The 21,160-nt window shown below is 33.8% G+C and overlaps 1 protein-coding gene across 2 annotated transcripts in view; it reads left to right on the top strand.

The window, feature by feature from the left end:
* Window positions 1–21,160, top strand: part of LOC145277630 (uncharacterized) — a 195,434-nt gene that overhangs the window by 32,961 nt on the left and 141,313 nt on the right. Inside the window, exons 9-13 of one of the 2 annotated variants that reach the window (XM_080129188.1) lie at window positions 1,310–3,944; window positions 10,020–13,622; window positions 19,499–19,558; window positions 20,047–20,104; window positions 20,249–20,362. In XM_080129188.1, coding sequence (XP_079985314.1) covers window positions 1,310–3,944; window positions 10,020–13,622; window positions 19,499–19,558; window positions 20,047–20,104; window positions 20,249–20,362 — 6,470 coding nt within the window. The remainder of the gene's footprint in view (window positions 1–1,309; window positions 3,945–10,019; window positions 13,623–19,498; window positions 19,559–20,046; window positions 20,105–20,248; window positions 20,363–21,160) is intronic. The other variant, XM_080129189.1, reaches the window with a different exon arrangement.

Here is a 21,160-nt window from a genome sequence, read left to right on the forward strand (position 1 = left end):
GACAACGTTAAGCAGGTTTTAATTTATTTATTTATTTAACTATAAAAACAGGCGTGCGCAATAAAAGTTAACTCTGCTGCTCCCATTTGACCTAATTATGAAGGTCAAATAGAAGTTACGCAGCGTTTGGGTTTGTTTATCCAAATTTGACTGTTTCTTCCCCCAACAGATGTTGGGGAGGGGGGAAAGCAGCTCCCAATTGTCCAGATTGAATCTGATATACAAGATTGATCAAAGCTGATTGCTTCTGGACGTTTTTCACGGCGCAATGCCGAGAATACGTCGTTTGAGTTTAGTTTCACTTTATTTATACTAAAAAGCCCGATCAACACACGAGAAGCCAAAATAGCAATTATTTTGTAAAAATCGACGTAAATAAATCTATACGCTACGCGCTTTTCTAATTCCTAGATATAGGACCTATATAAACAGTTTTAAGCGATAGTAATGACCCGGGACCGTGTGCGAGAAAAGCCTTTTGAAAACATACACGAAATGGTCACACACATTTTGCCTTTTATGTATATAGACTAGTGGGGGTGCCCGGCGTTGCCTGGGTGTTTGGAGGTTTGTTTGTGTTGGGGGGAGGGGTAGATCAAAACAAAATGGTCAAGTAATAACCCTGTTTAATTATGATAAAATAAAACAAAAAAAACGATGTTTAACTTCTTTAAAAAAACAAACAAAATTTTGATGGGTAGGTAGGATCGAACCCGAAGCCAAGAGGCGAAGGTAGGAAAAAAAGTATAAAAAATACCCGACATGTTATTGCTAGGCTAGCAAGGGAGAGTAACTGAAAAGCGTTTCAATTTAAGGATTAAAAACAATTGCAAGGTGCGTGGATTTAATGAGGTCAAATATCATGCCATAGACTGAATGAAATTCTGCACTGAATTTTTACCGCGAGGCAGATTTTTGAGTTTGCTTACCCAACTTTGGTTGTAAAGTAGTTTTTCTGGTTTTGTTTCCCCAATATGTTTGGGGGGGGGGGCAGCTCCTAATTTAAAGGGGAGCGTTCAATCGAATAGCAATTGTCTGATATAAGGGGCTTCCCCCACATTGATCAAAAGCTGATTGCTTTCTGAACGTTCCCTGTACGAAACACGGGAACCGTTCTCAGTTTCAACTTGGTTTCACTTTATTTATACTAAAAAAGCCTTTGCTGGACATACATAATATGTGCACATTTTACGTTTTATATATAAAGATGAAACAATCCAACCATGCACACTTAGGCATTTAGACACAAGTTAAGATTTTGTCTACATTTTTTTTCTTTGGTCTAAATTTTGTATTATTTCTCTTGTAGGTGAAGAAACGAAGAATTTTGTGCAAAATGTATTCCAGACCAATGGATCCTTGTCTCCTAAAGTTGAGCAACATGAACATCCAATCACTAAATTTGATTCTTTACAATCCCTGAATGGCTTTTATAGAAGATCAAATGCAAATAATTCTCCAGCTCCTGTTTGCGTATCAAGTCGATCTGACATTCCTGAAAAAAATTGCTCAGATGATTTTGGCAACTTAAGTCCCATCTCTTCAGGTAGTTCAAGAAACTCTTCTTTTGTACATCCCTCAGAACAGAACTCTTTTTCCAATTCTGAAGAGTGCCAAAAAATCCCCTGGAGCAGTTTGTCACAGAATTCTCCTCCGAAAACTTCTGTTGATCAGCCAATGATGACTGATGCGGGTGCGCTGAACCAGTTGCTTTCTTACCATAAAAAGCTCCAACAAAATGACCCAATTATAAAAGAATCTGGTTCGTTAAAAGCATCTGTAAGTTACCAAATGCCAAACCTAGAAAGCGAGAATACATTGACAGCAGCAGAATCTCCAAGTTGTAATCATGACATGCCAGTGTCAAGTATTGAATCTGACAGTTCTTCTACAACCGAAGAAGAAAGTGAAATGTCTTATGATTCCGAGGAAATAGAAAATAACGCCATTTCACCATCTGTGATATCAACAAACATTAACAGCAAAATCATTTCCAAACTGTCTCCAGTGAAAAGTTCATCACAAGATGTTAATTCCAATTCAACCACTGGGAATCTCACCAACTTTCTTGCTTACCACAAGAAATTGATCAACAGTAACCCAGAAACGGTACCTACTGAATCTACTTCCAAAACACTTGGCCGTTCTTCAAGTATATCTGCTACGAAGATTCAATTGACAACTGAAGCTGACAAAATTAACCAACCCCCAAATAATTTTCCTGTTTCTAACAGTGTACAAATTCAAGCGCAACACAAACGTCCAAATACACGTGCGCATGCTCGTCAATCAGTTTCTAAAATCGGCAGCCGTAAATCTCCGCTGCCTGTTATCAGTCAGTCATCTTTTATACATCGGCATTCCTTTACAGACTCTAATTATTTAGATAAAAACCGCTGTTTTGAAAAAACAAAACCAAGTCTGCCTTTTCATAGAACTCAGCCAAAACATGGCGATATGAGTCTACATTGCAATCAGGTAAAACAGTTTCCACTTGTTCCAGTATTTAGTGAATCTACTTCAACCAACACTCGGAATATGGAAAAACAAACAAGCATGCCTTTTAATAAAATCCAGCCAAAATATGATGGATCTATCACTAATATCAGTTCACATTACGATCCAGTGAAAAAATCTCCGCATACTCCTGTGCTTTTTGAATCTGTTTCAGCCAACAGTAAAAATATGGAAAAACAGCCAAACCTGCTTCTTAATAGAATTCAACCAGAACACAACTATGATGGATCTATCAGTAATATCAGTTCACGTTGTGATCCAGTAAAAACATCTCCACATACTCCAGTACTTTTTGAATCTGTGTCAACCAACAGTAAAAATAGTGTAGAAAAACAAGCAAACATGCTTTTTAATAAGATCCAACCCGAAGACGATGATGAAGATGGGTCTATCCGTAATATCGGTCCACATTGCGATCCAGTAAAAAAATCTCCACACACTCCAATGTTTTTGAAATCTGCTTCAACCAACAGTAAAAATAGTCTGGAAAAAGAACCAAATGTGCTTTTTAGTAGAAGCCAATCAGAAGATGATGATGACAGACCTATCAGTGCATTGAGTTTATATTGTAACCAATTAAAGAAATCTCAAAATGTTCCGGCATTTTTAGAATCCGATTCTACTGACAGTGAAAATGGAAAGCCCAAATTTTTTCAATCTTCAGAAAATTTGTCTTCAACAAATAACTGTGTCATTTCTAATGAAGCTGATATTGCTGCTAACAAAATACTTTGTATAAGAGAGGAAGAAATAGCAAATAGATTGAACCCCAATTCTGCTCGTCTGATTCGTGATGGTCGCCACAATGAAAAGGGTATTCCCTCTGAAAGTGAAAAGTGTACAAATTTCCAAAGTAATTCTAAAGAAGCAACTTCTCCCTTTTCCAAAGAAGCAACTTCTCCCTTTTCTCACTCCTCGTTAACTACTTCTGCCGTAACCATGTTAAACTTTTCTGTGTCTTCAAAACTTCTTTCATCCTCTTCTGCAAGCACCATCCGAATGCTGCAGGGTCTTAACACTTTACCTCTGGATAAGCTGAATTCATGTGAAAATGGTAATCCCTCTGGATCTAAGATCTCAAAGAAATTTCAAACATTTACCAACATTGATGACAGTGACTTATCAGAGATTGAATTGGATAACGCTTCCAATTTTCAGACTGAAAACAATACAAGGGAAATTATTAAAAACCAAAGAAATGTGATCTCATCTGACAATTCTAAACTGTTAGTTCAATCACAAAAATTTTCCAATTCTGAATGTCTTTCCGGTTTCTGTGATCTATCAACAGTTCTTTCTTCTAATTCCAAAGAGGTAGCACACAACTTTGACTTCCAATCGGAAATACAAGGAATTCAACAGGATGGAACATCCAGAAAAGCTGATTCCGTTTTTGATAAAATGGAAAATCATAGTTTGCATAAAATGTAATTTCACATCTTTTATTATTATTATTCACATTTCAGTTGTGCCTGGCAAAAATAATTTCTAAGTTTTTATTTGTAACAATGTTTCATGCCTGTCCGAACCCCCCCCCCTTTCCATGAAAAAACAAAGATAAAGGAAAATTGGTACTTGTATAGTTTAATCAAGACATTAAAAAATGAAAATATTGAAGAAAAAACGGTTATATTGTACGTATCCGTTTTGGGCTGAAGATCTTGAAAAAAAAAATTTCATTTAATTTGATCAAGTAGTTTGTTTTTTTTTACAACGGAAAACATGTTCTTATGAGAGCGCGTTAAAGTCAGCCATTATAGAATTTATTAAAGACGCCACGGGGAGATAACTCCAGTTAAAGCGCCGACACTCCTTCCCCATCTTTATTTAATATTAGCTTTTCTTCCTAAAAATCAAACTTTTTGCTCGGTATCATAACAAATTGTTTTTTTCGCTGTAAAAAAAAATACTTGATGAAATGAAATAAAAAAATTTTTCGGAGAACTTCGTGCCATAACGAATACATGCAATATAACCTTTTTTTTTTTTTTTTTTCGATATTTTCATTTTTTTAATGTCTTGATTAAACTGTACAAGTACCAAAAAATTCTGTACCTACCCACAAGAGGAAGAAAATATTGTACACCAAAAGTCACGTAAATTGATCAAGTAGTTTTTAATTAAATTTTGTGGCTAAACAAACAGCAACATTATTGCAACACCATCTTGAAAAGTCTAAGGGAGATGACTCCAAATAATTAAAACTTGCATGATTTTAAAATGGTAAAGTTCTTGGCTTACTAGATGTAGAACAGTTGAGGTAGCAGGTTCAGTTTACAGAAAAACATGGGAGGAAGTGATAAGAATAGACTTGATAGACAGAGGGATAAAAACTTGGCCATCGATCATCATCATATCATATGTATCTGAAGATTCTGTTGTTGGCATTGGTTTCTCCGATATTTTTCTAGTCAGAATTCTTTCTAGAAATACATTGGGGATTACAGGAGGGATCACATGAAGGTTGCCAACATCCTAAGTAGTATTGAACATATGGGACAAAGTGAATTCGAACTTGGGAAACCCAGGTTGTCAGTCTGTATCGTTAACCATTAGATCACTGTCATAGATAGGTTATTTTGCAAGTCAATTTCTAAAAACTGTCCAACATATGTCAACATGTTGAATGGATTTTAAACCGAATTTGATGATAAAATAAATCTGCATATCAAATTCCCAATATCGTTTGGCAGTAAATTTTCTTTTTTTCACAAAGGAGTCACCAATTATGAAGGCCTGGAGGCCACTTGAGGATAATGAGGTACGGTAGTCAATGGGAAAATGTCATAGTAATCGTTAGTAGTGGAAATTTGGTAAATTGGATTACTTAAGGGGTGACTCATCAAGAACTTGTATACGTTGGACTTGAAGATGACCATATTGTAGTCAGTTGGAAAGCAGAAAAATGGAACAGTTCTATAGGCATGTAGTTTTTAGAATGAAGCTTTGTTCATGGAATCTATGTTTAAGTTTAGGCACAGATAAAGAATGAGGGAAATTATTGATAGTGGTTTCAACTAGACGAATGTTTTTCGTGAAAATCAGGCCAAAATTGATAGTTATTACTTCAACTTTTGTTGATCCTGTAAAAACTCGTCCATTTCGTTTATCTCATAATTTGAAGATTGTGTATAACGATTGTATTTTTTTTTTTTTTTTTTTTTTTTTTTTTTTTTTTACCCCTATAAAGTAAATAGGAACATTACAGTGCTAGTGTTGTATTTTTCTTTTTTTTTTTTTTTTTACACGGTGGTCACCACTTATCAAGGCCCGGAAGCCACTCAGGGATAAGGGTTATTGCAAGTACAGTATTGCTACCGTAGTATGCAATGCAGCCATCATTGAGTAGCAACACCAGAAAATGTACCGTTCAGTGCTGGACAGGGTAAACACTGCTACTTAATCTAACAACCATAGTCTTTAAATCTGTAATTAGTAGATTTCTCCTACATCCATTAAAATAAAACTTATATGACTGGATGCACAATTTTTTTTTTTTAATTGGGGTTTAATATTTTTGTTGTGATTTGTAAATTCCAAGAAATTTTTATCTAAATTTAACTATTAATAACAAAGTATGCCAGCATACCATACTTGCTAGCAGTAGATGACTTTTTGCGACCATGTAGTCGGGGTGTGTTGACGTAAACACTCAATATGCTAGTTCTACCAGTCGATAAAGTTTCATATCTTTTTCGTCAACCAGGGAAAAGAATTGTCTTTGCCATGGAATTTGAATGAAACATGGGTGTCTTTCCAGTCAAAAGTTGGAACATTTCAAAATTGAGACTTTGTAGTACAAAGCTAAGTCAATATAGAAACTTTGTTCAAATGGTATTTTAATAGTCAATATATTTATTTCTTTAATCTTAAAATTTGAAGAGAATTGGTTGAACACTTTTTTCATACGCATTAATAGAAATGGTGATAAGCACCGATAACAAGACTTTTTGTGTGTTATGACACACAAAAAAAAATTTGTAAACAAAACGTATGTTCAAACTGACTTACAACGATGAAGTATTCAATCCTTTTTTTATCTACTTGGTGAACTCTAGAAATATTAAAACAACATTTAATTATACTGTTTCAAATATTTTTTTTTGTGTGTTATGACACACAAAAAAAAATTTGTAAACAAAACGTATGTTCAAACTGACTTACAACGATGAAGTATTCAATCCTTTTTTTATCTACTTGGTGAACTCTAGAAATATTAAAACATTTAATTATACTGTTTCAAATATTTTTTTATATTTATGCAGAGAAGTTATCTTGCTGAAATAATATTATTTAGAAACCCATTCTTAAAATGGGGAGGGGAAGGTGTTCTGTAACTATTCTGTACTTTCACTTAACAATTTAAACAAGATACCGTAAGACTTGAATTTAACTTGAAAATACTATTAAATAATTGGATGGTATCTTCCTTATATATGCAACTTTTTTTTATATCAGCATTTGTATATTGGATATAATTTTGTGTATTTTTCTATGAAGCCTTGAAATTTTTTTATGCTTTTCAGGCATATTTTTCAGTATATATTTTCTTTAGCTAAAATGTTTTTATATTTTTAAAATTTTTAATCCTTATTCTGTTATTTCACTCGCTGTGAAAACGTACCAAATTCATTTTCTGAAATGTATTTATATTATTAGACTGCTAAAGAGCCAAACAAAAATCTCCTACTTTGCACTAAATGTTTTCAAATAGTTTGGACTAAGAATAAAAATTAAATACCTTATGTTATTTTTGTAAGTGAAATCTTGCATTCTGATAATTCTCAAATTTTAAATATTAGCATTAGTTGGTGAAACTTTTGCACAATGGATATAGAAACCAGGAAGTTATCAAATGGATATATTCTTCAATTAACAGGAATTTGCCACAAATCATTAAGTTTCAAACAATTTTCAGTGTGCTGGAAATTTCACAGTATTCTGTTCAACAACAGGATACATTGAGAGTCCAAAGTTCATAGACTGATTAAAAAAAAAGAAAAATTAAGAAATCTTGCTAAAATTGAAGAGCTAGAAAATCAGGAATTCCATGTACAATGAGCTGCAAAATCTATGATTCCAACAAATCCTAGTACTTACAGATTATGCTTGCTACAAACCCCCAAGGTAATTCACAAAATATATTCTTCAGTCATGAGTTCTCTTCGAAGTCACATATAAGTGTTATGGGGTTAAATGGTGATAAACGAAAGGAACACAGGATTTTTAGGAATGAAACATGTATTCATATATATTACAGGCAAAGTGAGTTGAGTAATACCGTACCTCAACGGTAGGGCGTTTGCACACGACCTGCTTGGCCATGTGCCAATCTCAGACTGCTGGGCACCGGTCTTGATACCGGAAGTGACCTCACCAGAGGAAGTGACATCATGAGATAGTCCATTAATCCCATAGAGGGGCATCTCCAACAAAAAGTGGAACTACTTACAATACTGCAATTTTTAATGATGGGATATAGTTTAATGTGCTTGAAAACATAATTGCAATCTGTTCAGAATTTCCTTTTATCTAATACGTTACAAGTCATATTTTTTTAATACTTTCTATGAATTGTGTCCATCTTGGATTTTTCACAAATGGTAATGTCATCAGAATAATGTTGCATAGGGATGGCGTCTTTTTAAGATGACGGGTACACATATACGATGGTAATAGGGAAAAAGAGACATTTATACAGTTCTGTAGATTCTTAACATAGCGACTGAGAGGGTGATCAATTCTTTTGACACCCGAGGGGACAGTCATTACTTATGATAGAGAGGGGATACATTACTTGGATGGGTTATACAAAGTTCATTAATAACGATGATTTCACATTACCTTCAATTTGGTAGAATGATGACACGAAGACGGCAGTTACAAAAATATGAGACGTTCTTTTATTCTATTTGACCGGTCGAAATGATGATCATATCCAGGAATTCAAAGTCGACTACATGATTAAAAGTTTTCCCTTCGCTTTTAAAGGGACCCTCCTCTGACTGTTCTCTCTGCTCGACTCCTCTCTGGACTCTCTCTCTCTCTCTCTCTCTTTGACTGAACTAGCTCCTATATTGAGAATTCATTTCTGCCATGACGTCATACGTGTGTCTGTCAACGTGATTGACCTATGTTCGGTACATGTTTCCAAACCATTTCTGCAGACAAAGAATTCTCACTCCTATTTTTTTCCTAACCTATTTTTCAACATATTTAAATTGCATTGTTCTTTATTTTCTAGCTGACCTTATTTTAATTCAGTTTTCATAAAAAGAATTGAACAATCAAAATTCCTTTTACAAAAACATATCTAAACAATTTTATGTGAAACTGAACAATGCGAAATTCCATTTCTGAACCTTGCTTACAAAGTTCAAATCTCGGTTTATCCTAATCTCATTTTCACTTATCTAATGTCTTTCTTACTTACAAGAAAACAGGAACCTTTCTTGTAACAATAATACTTCACCTGATGTTAAAGCCTAACCTACTTTTATTCTGTTTTATGATGTTTCTATTTAAACTCGTTAAAATGAAATATGCTAACTAGTCCATAAGTTACCAAGTGAAATGGCCATAAATGCAGCCACCTGAATTTTCAAGGTGTTGTGATAATTTGTTTCAAATTTCATCATAATATCTTTAAAGAAAAAAGATCTGAAGATACAGCTTTTTAAAGATGGGCTAGTTTGTAAATTGTACAAATTTCCTACGATTTTCAGTCACCAGCTTATATGCATTTAAATAGGATTAACTTAAGACAAAATGTCGACTGAACCATGTGTTTTCTAATACTTTAAATGGTCATAACTCCCATTCTAATGATCTGATTTAAAAAAACTAAAGACTATATTTCTTTGGGTTTTTTTTATGGTCCTTCAAATGAGTTTTTTGGATGTAAAGAAAAAAATGGTTTGGTATTGCTACTTTGAGATATTCTTGGTTCTATATTGAACTAACAAATCGAAATATTGAATTTCAAGTGAAACAAATGGTACCTACATAATTGTCATGATGCAAATAGTAACATATCCAAAAATTACAAAATCCATAATAAATAATTATTAATGAAAAAATGAATTTGTAAAATGAAGCGAAATCACTATATTATACTTGACAGGGTAGATAAGTTCTGTTTCCTACATCATGTGACGAAAGTAATTCAAAATGCCAGACCAATTTTATTCCCCATATAAATTTTATCAAACTGTTTTTCATTCATAATTGTTTTTCTACCTTATTGTTTTCTGTAATTTTTGGATATGTTACTATTTGTAACATGACAATTATGTAGATACTATTTGTCTTGCTTGAAATTCAATATTTCAAATTTTATTATATATAGAAGCGGTTTTTGTAAGAGTTTCGTTAAAGGGAGATAATGCTAGTTTATTACAAGTATACTCATTACTATTTTTCTTTGAATTTCTTTTACAGTTTTTTGTTATTTAATTTATTAGATATATTCTAAATTTTCTTTTTTTTTTCTCTTCCCACAGTGAAAATCTTCCCGAAATTGTTACTGCAATTCCAAACTTAGAACAGGACTTTACGCCAATTGCTGATATTGAATCGACCCCCAATGAAATTGAAAGATTACAGAATGAAAATGAGGAAAAGGCAGGAAAAGCTGAGTCTTTTGAATTATTAATCAATGAGAACCAAAATGCAATGCCTTCATGCATATCTACAAACATTGCTGACAAAATACCTACAATGGTTCCGGATTCTACCAATTGTTGCAAAAATACACCAACAAACGTAGAGGTTTGTGAAGAAAAGATGCAAGTGAATATCTTGCCACCATTAGATATATCTGAAAATGATATCTTTTCTGTAAAAACAGTTCCTACAAATGGTTCATACCAGATAATTTCTCAAGAAGTTGGCGCATTCAAGACTAATGAAAACGATAAATACAATCCGTTCTTGAAATATTTTGAACAGTCTCATGAAAATGATTTTTTTTCATCAATCAACTTTGTTAGCAATTCTGATTTTGACGTACAATCTATTTCCACAAATCTGTCATCTAATGAGAAAGAAACCAGTTGCACAAGCCTGTCATATGCAGTCCAATCCACTGTTGCGTCATCTGCAGCAGTTCCCATGATAGATCGGTCATATGCAGCAGATGACAAAGCAATGGCATTAGAAAATAAAGAAACACCACCATTAACAGCTGTGCCGGATGCAATATATTGCAGGAAAATAGCACCAGGTTTTGATCTGTCATCTGAAGTGAAAGCAAAATTAGGATTGCCTCGTATCTCACGTGAAGTAAACAATACAGAAATATCACCATCCACTAATCTATTGTTTGAAACTGACGATACAGAAATAGAACCGTCAACTGTAATGTCATCTACAGTTAGCAATTCAGAAATTGATCTCTCGTCTAAAGTGGACAATAATGAAATAATACCAGCCTTTGGACTGTCATCAAAAATGGAAATATCACCGTGCATTGGTGTAGCATTTGAAAAAGACAATCCAGAAATGTTAGAATATGCAGGTGTCTCATTTGAAGTGGACAAAACAGAAATATTAGAACCTACTGTTGTCTCCCCTAAAGTAAACAAAACAAAAATATTGAATCCTGTTCATATCTCCTCTGAAATGAACAACACAAAAATATTAGGATCTACCTGTTTCTCATCTGAAGTGGACAATACAGAAGTATTAGGATCCATAGGTATAACATCTAAAGTGGACAATATAGAAATATTAAGAGACATAGGTGTCTCACCTGAAATAGGCGATACAAAAATATCAGAACCCATTGTCAAATCTAAAGTGGACAATACAGAAATATTAGGATTCACCAGTATCTCCTCTGAAGTGGACAATACAGACATATTAGGATCCACTGGTGTCTCTGAAGTAGACAATATAGAAGCATTAAGATACACTGGTGTCTCTTTTGAAGTGGACAATACAAAAGTATTAGAACCCACTAGTGTCTCCTCTGAAGTGGACAATACAGAAGTATTAGGATCCACTGGTGTCTCTTCTGAAGTGGACAATACAGAAGTATTAGGATCCACTGGTGTCTCTTCTGAAGTGGACAATACAGAAGTATTAGGATCCACTGGTGTCTCTTCTGAAGTGGACAATACAGAAGTATTAGGATCCACTGGTGTCTCTTCTGAAGTGGACAATACAGAAGTATTAGGATCCACTGGTGTCTCTTCTGAAGTGGACAATACAGAAGTATTAGGATCCACTGGTGTCTCTTCTGAAGTGGACAATACAAAAGTATTAGGATCCACTGGTGTCTCCTCTGAAGTGGACATAACAGAATTATTACCAGCCCTCTCTCTGTCATCTGAAGTGGACAATACAGAACTAGTATTGACTGGTCTGTTTTTGGAAGTAGACAATATAAAAACGGAATTGACAGATCTGTCATATCAAATAGCTAATACAGAAATATTAGGTTCTACTAGTGCCTCCTCTAATGTGGACATACCTGAAGTATTAGAACCCACTAATATCTCCTCTGAAGTGGACAATACGGAAATATTAGAACCCACTAATGTCTCCACTGAAGTGGACAATACAGAAATATTAGCACTCACTAATATCTCCTCTGAAGTGGAAAATACAGAAATATTAGAAACCACTAATGTCTCCTCTGAAGTGGACAATACAGAAATATTAGAAACCACTAATGTCTCCTCTGAAGTGGACAATACAGAAATATTAGCACTCACTAATATCTCCTCTAAAGTGGACAATACAAAAATATTAGAACCCACTAATATCTCCACTGAAGTAGACAATACAGAAAAATTAGAACCCACTAATGTCTCCTCTGAAGTGGACAATACAGAAAAATTAGAACCCACTAATGTCTCCTCTGAAGTGGACAATACAGAAAAATTAGAACCCACTAATGTCTCCTCTGAAGTGGACAATACAGAAATAGCATTGATTGATCTGTCATCTGAACCAGACAATACAAAAATAGCATTTATTAACATGTCTTCGAAAGTAGACAATATACAAATATCACCATCTACTGGTCTGTCATCTGAAATGGACAATACAAAAATAGCATCCATTGGTGTCTCATGCTCAGATGACAATGCAGGCACATCACCTTCTTCTAGTAATGAATTTTCAGCATACTCAATCGTATCTACAGTGGATTGTGATGGATCAGTAGAATGTGATGTAGATAATCAAGAGTATACATATGACAATGTAACATCCTCATCAGTATTATCATTTATAAAGCATAAGGAAATTCCAGCCAATATGTCAGAATATGTTGAGAATATACCAGCTTTATATAAAAATAATACAAAATCTCCTTCCTTAATAAAAGAGTTGGTGCCATTAAATGAAAGTATGGATTTGCTTTCTAAAACTGATAATGAAAATATACTTCAAGTAGAAGATAAGATAAAGCCCATTCGAGATGAGCGTTTTTTAGCCATGCCAGCTCTAGAATCTGTTACAGATGATTCTAATTCAGGATTCTTATCTTCATCTGAAAACGAGGATGCATTACCCGAGTCTTCTTCAGTAGGTTGTCCAGATGATGCACAAGAATCTGCAGATAACAAAATCGATTCCGCTTCACTAGCGCAACCTGTACCAAAAGCTAACAACAAAATGCCTTTGTCTAGCATAAACGATGAAACTGAAGAATTTGACTCCGTGACATCTGATCAAAATTGTAACACTATTCTGTGTTTTCCATTTTCCTCACCTAACGACTCTCAACCTGTTCTGCCTTCAGTGAATGATATTAGCGGAGTAATGTTTCCAGAATTATCCAAGTCTGTGTCGCTTTCAGACTCTGTTCATAACGAATTAGATGATACCATTCCTGTTAAACAATGTGCTGGTATTGATTTATGCGAAAACAATGATCTTCACCTTGATGCTACACACACTGTTTCAAGCAAGGAGAGACAGTTGATCTCTGCATCAGCCACAGATGAAAACAATTTGGTTGTTTCTCCTTTAAGCAACCTGTCACATTTACCTCAGCAAGAAGAGATGAAACACAGCACCAACCCAGCTGTCTCCATTTCACCGACTCCAGTTTCTCTCGAACAAATGATAAAATCTAAAGATCAGTCATCCAAGTAAGTCTCCTATTTTAGAAAAGATAACGAAAAAAAATGAAGTCTCTCTCTAAGTGTTTTGTTCTTAGCATAAAAACGTTTGATCCTTTGATATGTAAACTCGTAGTACAACAGGTCAACTGTCTGCTAGGTGAGCTCTATATAGTCTTATCCAATCACTTGTTTCCAAGTCTTTGATCAGCCAATCTTCCTGCAATTCAAGAAATCCACGCTTCTCCACCGATTTATCTAGGAGTGTGAATGCTCTACATGGCAATAACAGTTATCCTTACTGTGTTTTCTTTTTTTTTCTTCTTTTTAGTGTTTTTTCATCCCAAACAAAGCTCAGTGCTATTAAATCATAAGGAGTTACTATTTGAGACCAAATTTGCAGGGATACTATGTAGGGAGTTGGCTAGCAAGATGTCTGTTTACATTACATTTCAACTTCTGCGTTAGTCAGTACAGTGGGAAGCAGGGGCCTAGGAGGGAATTCCAAAGCCTAACAGTTCGAGGGAAGAAGCTATTTGAGTAGAAGGTTTTATGGTATGTAGGGATCTCTACAGTGTAGGGGTGGGATTTTGCTGCTTGTCAGGGGGGTATTTATGTCTAGAGGGCAGTAGTGCTTTGAGTTCACCTGAGCATTTACCATTAAAGTAGTTGTAAAACAGACACAAGGATACCACATTTCGGCGATGGGACAGAGGTTGGAGTTTGGCTGACAGCGTGGGACCTATTAGATTGGTGACTCATTTTTTAGCCCTATCTAGGAGTGAGAGGCTAGTGGCAGATGTGACAACAATATTCCATGCATGGGTGAATGGTGGCTTTGTAGAGATACAGGATACTATCAGGTATGAGTAACCTTCTAGTGTGGTATGATGGGTAAAATGTAATGCTTGAGGCAAATCCCTTACCTCAATATGTCGGGTTTGATCCGATTTTATTGCAAATTCATCTAATCATGGATCTGTCATTAAGCTTTAGTCAGGCTAGAGAAGAGTGGGTTAGGGCCCAATACTCTGCATGAGATGAAATGTCCTTCCTGACAGCTGCTATACGACTATAGGACAACTTGTGATGCTAACAGAGGCAACTGTTCACAAAATTTTGCCCACATTTCCTTCGTTTTGGTTGTATGTTCACATCCATCATCTGAGCTATATAATATCTGCTAGGTAGCAGAAAGAGTCTTATCTGAAAGTGTTGTTCTCTAATATCATCTCTTTGAAAGGATGACTATCTATAGAGCATGCTTATCCCAAACATCTCCTATATCTAAAGATGGGATTCGGGGCTATTAATTTACCTTTCAACTCACAAAGTTACGTCTAACAAATCTTTTTTTTTTTTCTTTAGTATGTTGTCTGGATAAAAACATGAAGATTTGAATTATTAAGACTACTGTTTTTATTTTTAATATTATTCTTACAATGTTTCAGGTTTCTGTTGATGTAACCTATAACCTCCAGGTGTCATGTTGTGGTAGGATCTATGTGACCTTGACGGGTGTATATAAAATGTTCTTCTAAGTAATGTGTGTATACAGTGTATATGTTGTCTAACTAAATGCATATGGGTCTTCACTTTCTGAATCATGTTCTTATATGTATATATATACTAGCATGAGTACCCGGCATTGCCTTGGTTAATATGAAGTTCCATTTGAAACACACCTGCTATACTAATTATTTTCATGATGGGTAACGTGGATACCTTCACAACAATTTCAAAAATAAAAGAACGGATAAAAACATGTAAATGTAATCGCCCCCCCTTCCCCCCCCCCATCCCGAAGTATCTGATAATCGCTCCACCAGATATTTCGGCAGAAGGGATCACTGAACTAAGAAATCTCACGATTTTGTGAACCTAAAAAAATAACGTTTATAAACATTAATGTGTGCGTTTATTTTTTATTTTGGTAAATGTGTAGTTCAGCGGCGTAAATTATTTGCCAGAAAAAAAAATATAACTATTTATTTTGATATAAAACACATTGTTAGACTGAAAGGCTGGAATAAAAACAGAAAAAAATTTAATTTTTATTATTTTTTTATCATTTATATTCATTATTCGAGGCCGCTATATTGTTTTTAAAATTTGGCCTTTTTAAGCTCTTTCATGAACTATGTTTTTGGCTACCATATTTGTTTTGTAATGAAAGAGCGTTAAAAAAGGTCAAATTTAGCCTTAAAAAGCCAATCTGTCAAACCTAAAAAAGGCCAAATTTTAAACGTGTAAGGCGTGCACATGAAGTTTGATTAAAAAAAAACATAAAAATGAATTTTTTTTAAAATTTTTTATTTCAGGCTTTGGGTTTAATGTTTTATATAAAAAAAAAATAGTTTTTATAATTTTTTTGTCTGTCAAATAATTTACGCTGATAAACTACACATTTACCTTTATTTTTTGCAAGGACATTTTTTTTACTGGCTTTTTTTTTTTTTTTGTAAATCAAGGAAATTTTCGATTTGCTTTTTATTTGTTGTTTTATGTTTCTAATGTAATCCCCCCCCCCCCAAAAAAAAAATTGAATTTGTCATATTTTGGGTTTTATTTTGTTTATTTAATTGTTAGGTAAAAGTAGATAATTGTCTCATAAAAAATAACTAAATTATCATTATTTTAGGTTTCCAATGTAATTTCCCCACCCCCACCAGAAAAAAAACAAATTGTATTTATCATATTTTGTTCTCCCCCTCAATTGCCAAACTTGAAAAAATGCTAGAGGTGACATGTCTTGTTGAACGCTTGGTGGCCAAAAGGTGGATGCTCATTTTATGTTAAATTTATATAGAAAAGTGATCCCCGACTCTAACATGTTATTTTTCTTTTTTTCCAAATTTCTTCTCTCATAATATTTATAAGTTGTTTAAATGTATTAGGCTGAAAAAAAAGTAGATCTCCATTTTTTTAGGAGTTAAACGCCGCTGAGTCATGTATAAAGTTACCTTTTTAATTATAAAATTAAGTTTGAAATTAACGCGAAAAAAAGTGTAAATTGTGGAATTTAGACGCGGTGGGCAGTACATTTTTTTTTTTTTTTTTTAAGGTATTAAGTGACACTCCGTTTAAGAATAAAATAAACAAATGAAATCTTTTCAGTTTTTTCATTTCATAAGGTTTTTGTTTTTTGTTTTTTTTTTGTTTTTTTAATATTCAAAAAAACAAAACAAAAGCCAAACATTTTTCTATCTACACGGAATTATTTTTCCAGCTAGAAACTTAATGAAATTACCAAATGATATTTGATGAACATTTGTTTTTTGTTTTTTTTTATGGATAGCATCTAGGGGCAAATAACTCTTTAAAAAAAGGTCGCTCTATTGGAAATATTAATTTCAAAATAAATTAAATATATTATCAATATAATTGTTGTTTAAAATTTATTAAATAATTTTAAATAGAATACTTAAAGTAATTCTCTCGCTAAAAACATTAACTAAGATACTGCTATTTAGTAAAATCGATTTTTCTTAATGTCATATGCAAATATGGTGATCTCTTAATTGTATATTTTTGCGAACATAATACTATATATAGAAATAAATGAAAGATTAAAATAAGACACGTTTTGTATATATTAATCAAATTGTGAACAAACAGACAGGAATACAAATTTATATATATAGATATGCGTAACAGTCTATGTTCCGTCATTAATTTCGCCTAGATATTGATGCATACATGTGTGTCAGACATGTATTTCGACATACCATTTCAACTGCATCATGGCACTCTGTCTTTTCGTCGGCCTTGGAATTTCATCTCTTCTTGGATGGAGTTGAAACCTATTGGACAAATGTTTCAAACGATCCAAGATGATGATTGATTTTATATAGTTTTTATTTCACTTCTCAGGTGTCAATACACAGAAGAATGGAAAGTAAGTACCTCTATCCTCTGGGTTTCTCAGTCTCCATTTTGAGACAAGTCAGCTCTTTTTCCTGGGTGGGTGGCGAGTGGATGATCCAGTGACCTCTCCACTCTGTTTAGCATCCGAATTCCAACTCGACTCTATGTCCAACTAACTTGAACACATGACACACACATTCTTCCAGTCAGCTATTAGAGCCTCTGCTGCAGACTTGTCTAGTTTACAGTTTTGGCATGTTTTGACAACTTTATCAAAACATAGTTCACATCTCCTCATTTACTTCGTCAGATAGATAGCTAAACATATAGACAGATAGCTAGATCAAACTCCTTGGCCTAACATTTACAGGGAACATGAACTGGAATATATACATGGAGAGCATTGCCAAGGCTGCTGCAAAGAAGGTGGGCTCTCTCTACCATGCCAGAAAACTACTTACGCCTGAAAGTATCCTGTACCTCTATAAGGCCACCATTCGCCCATGTATTGCTGTCACATTTGGGCTGGTGCATCTGCTGGTTGTCTCTCCCTCCTGGACAGGGTTCAAAAGAGAGTCACCAACCTGATAGGTCCTGAACTGTCATCTAGGCTTTAGCTTCTGTCCCATCAGCGAAATGTTCTACAAATACTTTAATGGTGAATGCTCTGACGAACTGCAAGCACTTGTACCTCCTAGACGTGACTACCCCCAACAAACGCCACAAGCAACTAAGTCCCACCCCTTTACAGTAGAGATACCTAGGTGTAAGAAACCATTTTACTCCAATAGTTTCTTCCCCAGAACTGCAAGTCTTTGGAACTCCCTATATTTATAGTCTGGAAATAAAAAAAATGTGAGGATATTTTCACAAAATTTGGATTATTCTGACTACTTATTCTTATCTTGAATGTCATTCTCACAACATTTCAGCCAATGTAACCTCCGACCTTTTTCAGGTGTACCTTGAAAGAATAATATCCAAGATAAGTATTGTAGCCCAGATAATACAACTAATCAATCCTTATCTCACATATTCTGAAACATAATTTTCACAAGTGTTATCTATTTCGGTATTATGTGGAAATAGAACTCAGAATCCGTTTTTAGGTCCATCTATGCATTTCTATGAGAGGCTTCATCATTTGGTAGGTTGGTTAGTTGGTCAGTCACGCTTAAGTTTTAAATAGTATTTTCATCACTAAACATGCCATCTCTCACACGTTGGTGACTGTCGGGGGTGAGCACTGATTCACAAGTATGAAAAAATAAAACAACACAAAACACAAATTCGGACACATTGCTTAAATATCATTTGGAATCTTGGTGGCTGTGTGACACTATCACGGAACGCTACACTAACATCTACATCTTGGTTGTCTGTCAAAGCCATGTTAGTCAGTTGGTTGATTGATTCATCCCTCCATCTGCTCTGAACCACAACCTGCTTTAACTGAATATTGTCATCAACTGTTGTAAACTCAAGACTGTCCATAAACTGTTCCAAAACTCTATCTTGCTTCTCAAAATGTCCATAAACTCTAAATATATTGACCTTTGACCGGTATTTTGTCCCAGTTACCGCTACACCTTGATTAACAATCCTATTTCAGAGTGCGTTTGTGTGTTTGAACAACTTCCCCCAACCATTATCTTTCTACTAACCTCACTTATACTTTTGTTCTACGGATCTATTTGTTATAGCTTTCCCTTTTTTGCAAGGAAATCACCACATATCAAAGCCACTCGAGGATAAAGGTTATAAGTGTCATAATCGTTAATGGTGTAGATTGGGTAGAATTTGGATTATTTGAGGGAACAACTTAACAAGAACTTGTTTACATTGAACTTAGAAGCTAATATATTGTAATAGGCCAGGAAGCAGGCCAGTGGAACAGTGTTCCACAGATGGGCAGTTCTAGGACAGAAGCTTTGTTCATAGAAGCTGCATTTAGATTTAGACACAGAAAGTTTGAGAGAGGGGGGGGAGTCAATAGTATATTAATTTTTCTTTATTTCTTTTATTTTTCATAAATTTAGTTCTGCAGGAAAATCTTTGAATGCCCGAGATCATACAATGGATTGCATTCGAGGCAGAAGGTAAGTGTTTTCATGTTTTTAAAAAAATACCTGATAATCAGTGCTATTACTAACAAAAAATTTTTAAAAGGAAATTCCATTCAGAAATTAGTAAAAAAAAAAAAAAAAAAACATTTGCTTTACCTGCTCATTTGTGATATGTTTCTTTAAAAAAAATTAAATATTTAACATAAGTTAAAATTCCATAATTATCAGATCATAGAAAAGTAGCCATCTTGATTTAGTTTGTAACATAAACAAAAATGGCTACTTTACTCAGATCTAATATTTATGTAATTTTAAAGGTTTATAATTCTATTAATTTTTCTTTTATGCAAATAGGTCACAAATTAGTAGATAAAGCAAAAAATATTGTTTTTGACTACTTTGCTATTAGCTTTCAGTATTTTTCCACTGTTTTTTTTTCTTCATTTGAATAAAGAAATCAGTGAGTTTAAATTTTCATTCCTTTCTGTTGAAATAATTGGTGGCTATTTGTACATTTGCAGAATTCTTGAAAAACTTGGAGTGACAAAGAAAGCGAACATAACACAAAAAAATCCTGAGGTATGTTAAATCATTTTCATTGAATTATAACGATGGTTCAGATCTTGAATTTTTTTTTTTATAACATTCCATTTACAAGATTTTTCTTGTTTTTGTTTTGTGTTAAACAATTCTTTGTTATTGATGTTTTTATTTATTTTCCAGCAGTTAACCACTGAATCTATTTTACTGACTGATTCAGTTTTGTTTGTAGCTGAGACGATCCCAAACCCCATTTATAGCTTACAAGAATTTGGTGTTCCTGAAGCCCTTCTTCAGGTAAGTTTTTTTCTATATTTCTTTAACATTTATGAGACAGTTCCATTTGAAATAGCATCTTCGTCGCTGACTAATTGAATAGACATATCTTAAGTATTAATTTTTTTTATTCACATTAAAAGTGCAAACTCCTTATTCATATAATCTATTTTAGAAGATATCAGTTAACACAAAGATAATATACTATCCATCCTGATAAAAGATTTTCTATCTGATGGAAGTTTTAAACTAAGAATCAGATTGACCCTCTCAGACACAAAAATACTGGAAGGAGTTTCACAAAGATGTATTTTGCTAACTACGCTCTTCAATATAAAAATAAACAATATTGTAAATTGTCTAAACAATGAGATAAAATGCTCCTTATATGTTGATGATCTTGCAATCTACCATAGATCAAAATATATTCATACCTCAGAACACCAACTACAGATGTGCATAAACAAACTAACACAGAAAATAGCTTTAAATTTTCAACAACTAAAACTAAATATGTCCATTTCTGTAATCATACAAAGATGCACAATACCCTACTCTCAATCTGAAAGGAACAAAAATCGAAATAACTAACAAATTTCTGGGAATTATTTTTGATGGTGGGATACAATCAGTCTCATAAAAATTCGATTTTCTTCTGTATAAAAAACAAACAAAAAAAAACTACTTGATCAAATTAAATTGAACTCTTAAAGGCATAATGAGCACATTTTAAGGGTTAAGTTTCAAATGAGATTTTCTTGGATTTTTTACTGTCATAGTATTTTTTAGATGAGTTCACGTATCTCTACTCATATAAGA

The sequence above is a fragment of the Euprymna scolopes genome, chromosome 6 (genome assembly GCF_053919585.1).
Source record: "Euprymna scolopes isolate OS-2025 chromosome 6, ASM5391958v1, whole genome shotgun sequence".
Taxonomy (NCBI): Eukaryota; Metazoa; Mollusca; class Cephalopoda; order Sepiida; family Sepiolidae; genus Euprymna; species Euprymna scolopes.